The sequence below is a fragment of the Hippopotamus amphibius genome, chromosome X, assembly GCF_030028045.1.
Source record: "Hippopotamus amphibius kiboko isolate mHipAmp2 chromosome X, mHipAmp2.hap2, whole genome shotgun sequence".
NCBI lineage: Eukaryota > Metazoa > Chordata > Mammalia > Artiodactyla > Hippopotamidae > Hippopotamus > Hippopotamus amphibius.
In genome coordinates, this window is record NC_080203.1 from 30,824,485 (window position 1) to 30,837,269 (window position 12,785).

A 12,785-nucleotide genomic window follows, 5' to 3' on the forward strand; every position below is an offset into this window, starting at 1 on the left:
GTTGTGGTGAGTAGGGGCTACTCTGTTGTGGTACAAGGGTTTCTCATTGCGGTGGCTTCTCTTGTTGCAGAGCACGGGCTCCAGGTATGCAGGCTTCAGTAGTTGTGGCGCATGGGCCCGGTTTTATGGCTCGCTGGCTCTAGAGCACAGGCTCAGTAGTTGTGGTGCATGGGCTTAGTTGCTCTGCAGCATGTGGGATCTTCCCGGCCCAGGGATCAAACCCATGTCCCCTGCACTGGCAGGCGGATTCTTAACCACTGCATCACCAGGGAAGCCCTACTAAGCACTTAAAATATCCTTAACATATATCTCATGGATTCATTGGATAGTGTTCTTTTTCTAAAGAAGATCGATAGATGTTGGCAAAACCATTGCAGACAAATGGTAAGATGGAAAAAGCATTACATTTCAGCTAAATATTGTAGTTAAAATAAGTTTCTTCAAATATAGGAATGTTAGTTTTAAAAGCTTTGCAATAGGGAGACTGAAGCTAATTTTGGTTGAGTTTTCTATTTTAAAACTGCAAGTTATTAGGTAAACCAGTGTTTTAGAATGACTTGCCCCTTATGATCATTTTTATTTTTGTAACACTTAAGCAAAAAAATATTTATCTCATTAAATGTTACATTTTGTCTGTCAGTCTTGATCGCTATCCTGCCTGCTATTTGGTTACCTGTGAAGGTTCTGCGTTTTAGCTTATTCAGATCACAACCTTTTCCTTTTTCCCTAATCTGGTATTATCTTACATTCTACAAATTAAAAATCTTAAAATCCATCCCACCCACCCAAAATCCCACGTATACAGTTTAAGGCAGTTTCACCTTGAGGACTGTTGCTGAGGAAAAATTGTATGCCCCTTGATTCTGTTTTTATTTTTAGTTACTTCTCAAATTGGAAAGAAGTCATAGACCATTTTAAGTGTCTTTTTTTTTTCCGGAAACTACAGCAACAATTAAGACTTATTAATAGTTTAATAAAAATGGTATGGGCATATTTTCAGGTAGATATGTTTATCTGTATGCTTGATCCTAGTAGTCTGGTATGTATACAAGTAAATCCTGCAATCTTACTTTATAAAATGTTTCAGCTTCACAAAATGTAAAAAATTGATTTCTGTTTTTCCTTGGCAGATCATGATCAGGAGCATTTTTTTGTTTCTGGATAGGACTTACGTTCTTCAAAATTCAATGTTACCCTCCATTTGGTAAGGATGCCAGAAAAAAATTATGAATAGATTTGTTACAAATCACAGTCAAATGTTAATTACACTAATAGAAGAGAGTAAGTGATACTGTGATTATTCTCCCAAAAACTCACATTTGGCTTCTAGGCTTGTATTTATAGCAGTTTTACCTTCTTAATTATGTTTTGCCTATGCTAATATTGGAGATAGCTATCATTCCCTGAGCATATAATAATTTATGAAGTTTTTTTGTTAGCCAAGGGGATTAAAGTTTGCTCTGGACTGTCTGAGTGTGCATCATTTTGTTGCTGATCAAGAGTTCACTCATTTTTTTACCATTATTGTGGAAAATTCCATGTATACACAAAAATAGAAGAGTATAATGAGCTCTTCCCCTCACCATGTGCCTAGCATCTATGTACAGCAATTATCAGAGAGTTTACTGATTTTTGAGTACTGAAGCCAGATGACAAATGAGCAATTAAGCCTTCATTACCAGTATAGTGAAGACCATTTTATAGCTTTGAACTAATTTTCTCTTGACCAAGAAAGAAATCGACCAAGGGAAATAATACAATAAAACTTAGTTATGCAGGAAGATAGGAATTTAGCTTTAGTTTCTTATTAAGACAAAATGAGTTTCTTGTATGCTTTAATCTAATAATGTTATTTAAAATTAAATGTGTGGATTTTATACTTTTGCAATTGCTGCTTCAAAGCCTGGAACCCTAATTAACGTGGTGACAAGTTAAGCCTCTCCAGAAGTGGTATTGTTGTCAATTAATTTAGATTACATATATATTTTTTTATTTTAGGGACATGGGACTGGAGTTATTTAGGGCTCATATTATAAGTGATCAGAAAGTCCAGAATAAGACAATTGATGGCATTCTTCTCTTGATTGAGAGGGAAAGGAATGGTGAAGCAATTGATAGAAGTTTACTCCGAAGCCTTTTAAGCATGCTCTCTGATTTGCAAGTAAGTTAACTACTTCACTTACTACAAAGCTGATTGCTATCCCTAGTTTGATGTTTAAAAACCAAACTCAGGGAATTCCCTGGCAGTCCAGTGGTTAGGCCTCTGCGCTGTCACTGCTGAGGGCCCGGGTTCGATCCCTAGTCAGGAAACTAAGACCCCACAAGATGCGCAGCACGGTGAAAAAATAAAAACCAAACTCATAGTGCTGTTCCCATAGAGGCTTTCAATAAACATTACTGCATAATTGAACTCCTTTATTTTGTTACCCCCTCCCAGATTTATCAGGATTCTTTTGAACAACGGTTTTTGGAAGAAACTAACCGACTCTATGCAGCCGAAGGCCAAAAATTAATGCAGGAAAGAGAGGTATTTAAAAATCATGATTAATAAATCCACTGTGTCTCACAAGAGACCCTACTTTATAGAACATAAGCTGCCCTTTGCATTTATCTTCCCAACATTATGCTGCTTTTCTCTCACTTAGGTGCTCCTTTCTTTTCTCTCTTCTTAAAGGCCAGAATTCTGGATCATAAACTCTACCTATAATTTTACATATGATACAACCCTGTCACATTTGACAGGGCTGCTCCCAGAATCTTTTGGACTTGACATTTTCTGAATGATTTATGGGGAGGAAAACAATAATGTAAAAAACTATCTTTGTAGGTTCCTGAATATCTTCACCATGTTAACAAACGTCTAGAAGAAGAAGCAGACAGACTTATTACTTACTTAGATCAGACCACCCAGTAAGTATTACATGCTCAGTCTGATAGCCTTAACCTGTGTTGTTGAATCACTTAAGGCACTTTGGGCATCCCCAAACATGTTAGCAGGTGTAAGTTGAGACTTTAACAATTGTTTTCATAATGCAGCCTTCAAGTTGTTATTTTCCCTACTTAATTAGATTTAGTCAAGGATTTGATTATTGGTTGTCTGTATGTGTTTTGTATGTACTTAAAAAATAGTATTACAAGCTGATGTGATCTTTGAAATCTTCAGGCTGATTAAAATTCAGTGGGTGTTCATAGGAGAGAGTATTTCTGTGTTTTCCTAAATATTACCAACCATGGAGTTCCTATAAGCAGCAGAGATAAATACTTTCCTAGTAAAAGCAGAGAAATTTGGGAAAAGCCAGCCACAGCAAGACCATTGAAATATTTATTTCGTGATGTAACAAAATTCTTTAATATGTGATGTTTTCCTTCTAGGCATAAAGTAGAGTAACTCTGAGCACAATAAATTTATACATAGGAATAGGAATATTGAAATTAACATAAAATGAGCTGTTTGATCCCCCCCCCCCCCAGGAAAGACTATAAATTTTCAGTAAAGTCAAATGTCAATAATTCTAAACTTTTTTTCCTTGTAGGAAGTCATTAATTGCTACTGTGGAAAAACAACTTCTAGGTGAACACTTAACAGCAATTCTTCAGAAAGGTAATTGGCAATTTACATAAGAGATTACTTTTAAAATGGTAGCAGCAAACAAGTAGAAAAATTTCTAAAGATTGACCTTTTAAAAGTTGGATAGCATGTGGCTGCATTTTTGAGGAGGGACACGGCCCTTTTTCGCTATTCATCACAGTAAACTTTCAGGAGGTGCCTCTATCCTTAACTTAAAGATAAGTTAAGGAAATGAGATGAGAGGAGTCTACCAACTCCAGTAAAGAAACAGTGGGAATTTGGGAATTCTTGATTTAATTTTTAAGACTGCAGTAATAAGAAAATGCATTCCTTTTTGCACTAAAGTGTTTTTGTTTCTAGCATATAAAACCAAGCATTTCTGTTAATCCTAAGTGATCTATGGGTATACCCTGAGTTTTACTTTGACAGTGCTTCAGATACGCAAAAGTCTTACCTTTCTTTCCAGCCATCTTTTCTTTTGTATAAAATATTTTAGAACTTTAATGCAGTTACACTTTTATTTCATTTTTAAAATCAAATACTTTAGAACTTCATTTAAACTTGGCCTATCGATGCATGGTTTTTGCCATACCACAGGCCATATCCAATACTCTGAAATATAGCTGTGTACACTAATGCAAATATAATTTGGCTATTGCCCATATGAAGTATTTATAATGTGTATTTATGTAAACCAATATTTGTAAGTTGGTTTATACATGTGATCTACTGTGCTAAATGGTACAAACCATTACACAATTTTTGTTAAGTTGCCTATATTTAGTTTTCACTTGGAAAGGTGATTGTCTCTTTGAGTTTAACTCAAAGCACATCTCTGTATTAAAATTCACAGACCAGTCATAGTTCAGACCAGTATCACAATAATAACTTACTTTTCATTAAAATATCTGACATTTTTGTTCACTTTTTTAATATCATATGTTTCAAAATTCAGGTTTAAATAACCTCCTTGATGAAAACCGAATTCAAGATTTATCCCTCCTGTATCAGCTCTTCAGTAGAGTTCGAGGTGGCGTTCAGGTTCTCTTGCAGCAATGGATTGAATATATTAAGGTATTAACATTAACCTGTCTTTTTTCTCTCATGGCTTACATCTGTACACCTAGAGTACATATCAGCAAGCATTTCTTATTTGTTAGATCCTTTTTTTTTTTTTAAGTAATGGGCATTTGAGAGCAGTCAACCTGAGAATGATAGCTGTGTAGCACATTAGCAATAAAAGTTCTCTTCTTGATGTCTGATGTGATTTCTAGCTCCAATAATTATAGCAGTGAATGTGGGAAAAGGGAGAGGGCTTTTTTTCAATCCAAATTTCTTTCCTTTCTTTTGTTCTTACACTGAAGGCAGATTGCCATTTTTTAGCTGACTTCTTTAAAAGTAGGGAAAAGACCCTAGAGACTTTTCCAATAATGCTTCATTATGATATTGTATACTCAGTGGCCATTACTTATTTTGTGACTATAGATGAATGGTATCAGTCTGGGTGTTTTATCCTTTTATTTTTTTCTTTTCTTCAAAACCAGCTTTTTTTTAATTTAATTTTGAAGTATGTGTACCTAGTTAAAATATGATTTTGAGGATTGTTTTAATTGCAGATAATTAAATTCTAGTAAAAAGTCATTTTGTTTTTTTAGGCATTTGGTAGCACTATTGTAATTAATCCTGAAAAGGATAAAACCATGGTTCAAGAATTGCTGGATTTTAAAGATAAGGTTGACCATATAATTGATATCTGTTTCCTGAAGAATGAAAAATTTATCAACGCCATGAAAGAAGCATTTGAAACATTCATTAACAAAAGACCAAACAAGCCTGCTGAACTTATAGGTATTTTTCCACTCCCTTTTCCTGGTTCTTTAATGTTCTTTTACTCATAAAATTTCGGTTAACCTGAAATTTTGACAAGGTTTTGTATATTAACACCTATTTATTTGGAGTTGCTTAGTTGGTGGTTTCTAAGAAGCTGGATGCAAGGAATTAGTCCTTCATGCTAAAGAATATCTCAAAGCCCACATGTCAAACGTGATCTTTCTTTGTAAGACACTACATTAGACCCTATTTACTTTTATTTACAAAAAGCTTGATAGCTGTTTTACAAGCTTACAGCAGTTTAAAGGTGGGGCAAGGTGCTGTTTCTAGAGGCCCACACATAAAGCTGCAGGAAAGGATAGCACAAAATTACAGTTGCCAGTGAGAAAGGAAGAAAATCCAGGATGAAAATAAACCTAATAATCTGGGCCCATTTAGAGTAAAGGGTGTGGTATACTACAGTGCTCAGTTTTTCCCACCCAGGTACCCCTTAATGTCAGAGGAGGATGTACCTGAGAAGGTCCTTTGCCAAAAGGATGAAATTTTGTTGATTTACTACTTACCCTTAAATTTTTTGTGAAATTTGCCTCCTACTCTGTAGTGTATCTGGTTTGTTTTAATAGAAAAAAGATTGCCTACCATCACTGTAAAATGAACACTCCAAAAGATGTGCCATGTCTTTCAATGGCTTTGATGACCCCAGCACAGAGCTGTATACACACACCCCCCTCCTTACCACCCCCCCCCCCCCCCCCACCGCTGGGTACTCATCCCATTTTAATAAGCATCACTATCATAGAAAGTACATTAGATCTGGAGCCAGAAGACTTGGGTTTGAGTTGAGGCTCTTGTATTTTTTAGCTGTGACGTTGAACAAATCACTTGATCTCCCTGACTTTGGAGACTTTTTAAGAAATGCATATATACATATGAAACATTGAAAAATTCAGTATATCATACTCCTGTTTGGTATTTATAGTGACCAGTAGTACCTCATGGATACCCATGATCACTAAACAACAAATTTTCCCCCCATTTTAGCTAAATATGTAGATTCAAAGCTTCGCGCAGGCAACAAAGAAGCTACAGATGAAGAACTTGAGAAAATGTTGGATAAGATTATGATTATATTTAGATTTATCTATGGTATGTATTTTTGTTTTAGTATTTTTCTTTTAAAACAAAGCACTCAGCAGAGAAACTAGCAAGTACAATCAACCTGGAAGGTACATTTATTTGGGGGTTAGATATTTAAAATTCTGTTATATTCCTTGCATTTAATTTATTGGGGTACTTGAGGAATGTTACTTAATTGCCTTGACTTTTCCAATATTAAGAGCCTTGAATTTTGCTACTTAATTTAATCTCTAGAGTGTTGATGCTGAAGCTGCTAGTTGACTAAATATTTTCTAAAGAAAAGTTAATTCAGTCTTAATTCTTTATAGCAAAGAACTTTTGAAATGTCTGGCACAAAAATCTATCTCATGTTTTCTGCATTTAGCAAACTTGGATAAAATGTATAACTTTAAATAACTTGGAGTAATGGTGTGATTTATTAAGTACGTTGAGTCAGTTCTGTCAAAACCTTGTACTGGAATATTATGAGAGTTGTGTTTTATTATTTAACATAGGCAAGGATGTTTTTGAGGCCTTCTATAAGAAAGATTTAGCCAAACGCCTGTTAGTTGGAAAGAGTGCATCTGTGGATGCTGAAAAATCAATGCTGTCCAAACTTAAACATGGTATGTTTGTCATTCTTTCTGTTCCTTCTTTGATTTCTGAGAGAAAATGTTAGCTTAATTTTTACTCTTTCAGTCAGTTGCCTCTTTTCTCACTCATTGTATGTTCATATGATAAAAACGTAAATTAAGCTCATCAGGTTTACAACCTATTTACATATCCAGAGCTGTTATGATTTTTTAAAAATAAAACATTGTTCTTGTTTTTATTATTTGTATAAAAATTTCCCATTTATCTTATGCCTAAATAGTAGATAAGGTTACTACGGGATTAAAGCTTTGACTCTGAATTAGTGGGGCATACACTTTGGGGTAAGGATTCTTTTATTCTTATGAATAGTTACAGATCATATTTCATACTAAAGTAAGTTTTACATTTCATGTTTTCAATTCTGAATTCTTTGTTTTTACCACTTTAAAATACTGTAAATGTACAAACATCTTTAATAGAATGTGGAGCTGCTTTCACCAGCAAACTTGAAGGAATGTTTAAAGACATGGAACTTTCTAAAGACATCATGATTCAGTTCAAACAGGTAAAAGTGAGTTAAACTCTTACTTAATTCCTTCAACTTAAATGTATTTACTTATCTCCTTACTTTGATTTGTACTGAAGAGGATAAATAGAAACATGTATTTGCTATAAACACTTCATAGCAACTTAGATGATAGTCACAGTAGAAGAGAAAAATCACCAATGAAATGTAAGTATATTTGACCTACTTCAAAATTTATTCTCAGTATACACCCAAGATAACACAAAAATAGAAGTAAAATGTATTGAACAGAAGTCAGGATAAGAAAAGCTGTAGCTAGTGAGAACAGGGCCTCCAGCATCTAATCACTGTTGGTGAATTGCATGTTCAAAGCCGGTGATAGGGAGGGAGGAGAAGTAATAGAGTGGTTGTATAAGGCCTTTAGGGACATTGGGAATGAAGCTAGATCCATAGTTTTGTAGATATCGGCAGAAGCTGGTTTTGAAATGTTTAATGTTATAGGTAATAGTTGATAGCAAAGTAGATTTTCCTCATCTCTGGTTTTAATAATGACTTTTTTTATTTTTAACCTTTTTATTTTTTATTTTTTACAATAAAATGCATATACTTAGAGTGTACAATTTGGTATCCCAATCTCCCAATTCATCCCCCCCAACCCTCCCTGCTTTCCCCACTTGGTGTCCATATGTTTGTTCTCTACCTCTGTGTCTCTGTTTCTGCCTTGCAAACCAGTTGATTCGTACCATTTTTCTATACTCCACGTATATGTGTTAATATACAATATTTGTTTTTCTCTTTCTGACGCACTTCACTCTGTATGACAGTATCTAGGTCCATCCATGTCTCTAAAAATGTCCCACTTTCATTGCTTTTTACAGCTGAGTGATATTCCATTGTATGTATGTACCACATCTTCTTTATCCATTCATCTGTTGATGGACATTTAGGTTGCTTCCATGTCCTGGCTATTGTAAATAGTGCTGCAATGAACATTGGGGTGCATGTGTCTTTTTGCATTATGGTGTTCTCTGGGTATATGCCCAGCAGTGGGATTGCTGGGTCATACAGTAGTTCTATTTTTAGTTTTGCAAGGAACCTCCATACTGTTTTCCATAGTGGCTGTATCAACTTACATTCCCACCAGCAATGCAAGAGCGTTCCTTTTTCTCCACACCCTCTCCAGCATTTACTGTTTGTCGATTTTCTGATGATGCCCATTCTAACCGGTGTGAGGTGATACCTCATTGTAGTTTTGATTTGCATTTCTCTAATAATTAGTGATGTTGAGCAGGTTTTCATGTGCCTCTTGGCCATCGGTATGTCTTCTTTGGAGAAATGTCTATTTAGGTCTTCTGCCTATCTGTGGATTGGGTTGTTTGTTTTTTTGATATTGAGCTGCATAAAAAGTTTATATATTTTGGAGATTAATCCTTTGCTTGTTGATTCGTTTGCAAATATTTTCTCCCATTCTGAGGGTTGTCTTTTCGTCTTGCTTCTAGTTTCCTTTGCTGTGCAGAAGCTTTGAAGTTTCATTAGGTCCCACTTATTTATTTTTGTTTTTATTTCCATTATTCTAGGGAGTGGGTCAAAAAAGATCTTGCTGTTATTTACGTTGAAGAGTGTTCTTCCTATGTTTTCCTCTAGGAGTTTTATAGTGTCTGGCCTTACATTTAGGCCTTTAATCCATTTTGAGTTTATTTTTGTGTATGGTGTTAGGAAGTGTTCTAATTTCATTCTTTTCCATGTAGCTGTCCAGTTTTCCCAGCACCACTTATTGAAGAGGCTGCCTTTTCTCCATTGTATATGCTTGCTTCCTTTGTCATAGATGAGTTGACTGTAGTTTATCTCTGGGCTTTCTATCCTGTTCCATTGATCTATATTTCTGGTTTTATGCCAGTACCATACTGTCTTAATCACTGTAGCCTTGTAGTATAGCCTGAATTCAGGAAGCCTGATTCCACCAACTCCGTCTTTCCTTCTCAAGATTGCTTTGGCTATTTGGGGTCTTTTGCGTTTCCATACAAATCATAAAATGTCTTGTTCTGGTTCTGTGAAAAATGCCATTGGTAATTTGATCAGGATTGTGTTGAATCTGTAAATTGCTTTGGGTAGTATAGTCATTTTCACAATGTTGATTCTTCCAATCCAAGAACATGGTATGTCCCTCCATCTGTTTGTGTCTTGATTTCTTTCATTAGTGTCTTATAGTTTTCTGAGTACAGGTCTTTTACCTCCTTGGTTAGGTTTATTCCTAGGTATTTTATTCTTTTTGTTGCAATGATGAATGGGATTGTTTCCTTAATTTCTCTTTCTGATCTTTCATTGTTGGTGTATAGAAATGCAAGAGATTTCTGTGTGTTAATTTTGTATCCTGCAACATTACCAAATTCATTGATTAGCTCAAGTAGTTTTCTGATGGCATCTTTAGGATTCTCTATGTATAGTATCATGTCATCTGCAAACAGTGACAGTTTTACTTCTTCTTTTCCAATTTGGATTCCTTTTATTTCTTTTTCTTCTCTGATTGCTGTGGCAAGGACTTCCAAAACTGTGTTGAATAGTAGTGGCGAGAGTGGACATCCTTGTCTTGTTCCTGATCTTAGAGGGAATGCTTGCAGTTTTTCACCATTGAGAATGATGTTTGCTGTGGGTTTGTCATATATGGCCTTTATTATGTTGAAGTAGGTTCCCTCTATGCCCACCTTCTGGAGAGTTTTTATCATAAATGGGTGTTGAATTTTGTCAAAAGCTTTTTCTGCATCTATTGAGATGATCATGTGGTTTTTATCCTTCACTTTGTTAATATGGTGTATCACATTGATTGATTTGCGTATATTGAAGAATCCTTGCATTCCAGGGATAAACCCCACTTGGTCATGGTGGATGATCCTTTTAATGTGTTGTTGGATTCTGTTGGCTAGTATTTTGTTGAGGATTTTTGCATCTAAATTCATCAGTGATATTGGTCTGTAGTTTTCTGTTTTTGTAGTATCTTTGTCTGGTTTTGGTATCAGGGTGATGGTGGCTTCATAAAATGAGTTTGGGATTGTTCCTTACTCTGCAATGTTTTGGAAGAGTTTGAGAAAGATGGGTGTTAGCTCTTCTCGAAATGTTTGATAAAATTCACGTGTGAATCCATCTGGTCCTAGACTTTTGTTTGTTGGGAGATTTTTAATCACAGTTTCAATTTCATTCCTTGTGATTGGTCTGTTCATATTTTCTGTCTTCCTGATTCAGTCTTGGAAGGTTATACCTTTCTAAGAATCTGTCCATTTCATCCAGGTTGTCCATTTTATTGGCATATAGTTGCTTGTAGTAGTCTCTTATGGTGCTTTTTATTTCTGCAGTGTCCATTGTAACTTCTCCTGTTTCATTTCTAATTTGATTGGTTTGAGTCCTCTCCCTCTTTTGCTTGATGAGTCTTGCTAGAGGTTTATCAATTTTATCTTATCAAAGAACCAGCTTTTAGTTTTATTGATTTTTGTATTGTTTTCTTTGTTTCTATTTCATTTATTTCTGCTCTGATCTTTATGATTTCTCTCCATCTACTCACTTTGGGTGTTGTTTGCTCTTCTTTCTCTAGTTTCTTTAGGTGTAAGGGTAGATTGTTGATTTGGGATTTTTCTTGTTTCTTGAGGTAGGATTGTATTGCTATAAACTTTCCTCTTAGAACTGCCTTTGCTGCATCCCATAGGTTTTGGATCATTGTGTTTTCATTGTCATTTGTCTCCAGGTATTTTTTGATTTCCTCTTTGATTTCTTCAGTGATCTGTTGGTTATTTAGTAGCGTATTGTGTAGCCTCCATGTGTTTGTGTTTTTTACAGTTTTTTCCTGTAATTGATTTCTAATCTCATAGCGTTGTGGTCAGAAAAGATGCTTGATACGATTTCAATTTTCTTGAATTTACCAAGGCTCGATTTATGACCCAAAATGTGATCTATCCTGGAGAATGTTCCATGTGCACTTGAGAAGAATGTGTAATCTGCTGTTTTTGGATGTAATGTCCTATAGATACCTATTAAATCCAGCTGATTTATTGTGTCATTTAAAGCTTGTGTTTCCTTATTAATCTTCTGTCTGGATGATCTGTCCATTGGTGTAAGTGGGGTGTTAAAGTCCCCCACTATGACTGTGTTCCTGTTGATTTCCTCTTTCATAGTTGTTATCATTTGCCTTATGTATTGAGGTGCTCCTATATTGGGTGCATATATATTTATAATTGTTATCTCTTCTTCTTGGATTGATCCGTCAATCTTTATGTAGTGTCCTTTCTTGTCTCTTGTAACATTTTTTATTTTAAAGTCTATTTTATCTGATATGACTACTGGTACTCCAGCTTTCTTTTGATTTCCATTTGCATGGAATATCTTTTTCCATCCCCTCACTTTCAGTCTGTATGTGTCCCTAGGTCTGAAGTGAGTCTCCTGGAGACAGCATATATATGGGTCTTGTTTTTGTATCCATTTGGCCAGTTTGTGTCTTTTGGTTGGTGCATTTAGTCCATTTACATTCAAGGTGATTATCGATTTGTATGTTCCTATTACTGTTTTCTTAATTGTTTTGTTTTTGTTTCTGTAGGTCCTTTTCTTCTCTTATGTTTCCCGCTTAGAGAAGTTCCTTTAGCATTTGTTGTAAGGCTGGTTTGGTGGTGCTGAATTCTCTTAGCTGTTGCTTGTCTGTAAAGCTTTTGATTTCTCCATCGAATCTGAATGAGATCCTTGCTGGGAAGAGTATTCTTGGTTGTAGGTTCTTCTCTGTCATCACTTTAAATATATTGTGCCACTCCCTTTTGGCTTGTAGAGTTTCTGCTGAGAAATCAGCTGTTCACCTGATGGGAGTTCCCTTGAATGTTATTTGTCTTTTTTTTCTTGTTGCTTTTAATAACTTTTCTCTGTCTTTAATTTTTGTCAGTTTGACTACTATATGTCTTGGCATGTTTCTCCTTGGATTTATACTGCCTGGGACTCTCTGTGCTTCCTGGACTTGGGTAGCTATTTCCTTTCCCATGTTAGGGAAGTTTTCAACTATAATCTCTTCCAGTATTTTCTCAGGTCCTTTCTCTCTCTCTTCTCCTTTTGGGACCCCTATAATGCGACTGTTGGTGTGTTTAACATTGTCCCAGAGGTCTCTTAGGCTGTCTTCAGTTCTTT

General features: G+C 35.3%; 1 protein-coding gene across 9 annotated transcripts in view; it reads left to right on the forward strand.

The window, feature by feature from the left end:
• CUL4B (cullin 4B) overlaps positions 1–12,785 on the forward strand; it is a 46,807-nt gene that overhangs the window by 22,242 nt on the left and 11,780 nt on the right. For 6 of the 9 annotated variants that reach the window (XM_057717933.1, XM_057717932.1, XM_057717937.1 and 3 more), the window contains 10 exons: positions 1,131–1,204; positions 1,999–2,161; positions 2,438–2,527; positions 2,828–2,910; positions 3,534–3,601; positions 4,524–4,642; positions 5,224–5,416; positions 6,440–6,544; positions 7,030–7,140; positions 7,588–7,679. In XM_057717933.1, coding sequence (XP_057573916.1) covers positions 1,131–1,204; positions 1,999–2,161; positions 2,438–2,527; positions 2,828–2,910; positions 3,534–3,601; positions 4,524–4,642; positions 5,224–5,416; positions 6,440–6,544; positions 7,030–7,140; positions 7,588–7,679 — 1,098 coding nt within the window. Of the gene's footprint in view, positions 1–314; positions 385–1,130; positions 1,205–1,998; positions 2,162–2,437; positions 2,528–2,827; positions 2,911–3,533; positions 3,602–4,523; positions 4,643–5,223; positions 5,417–6,439; positions 6,545–7,029; positions 7,141–7,587; positions 7,680–12,785 lie in introns of all 9 variants that reach the window. The other 3 variants (XM_057717938.1, XM_057717939.1, XM_057717931.1) reach the window with 2 other exon arrangements.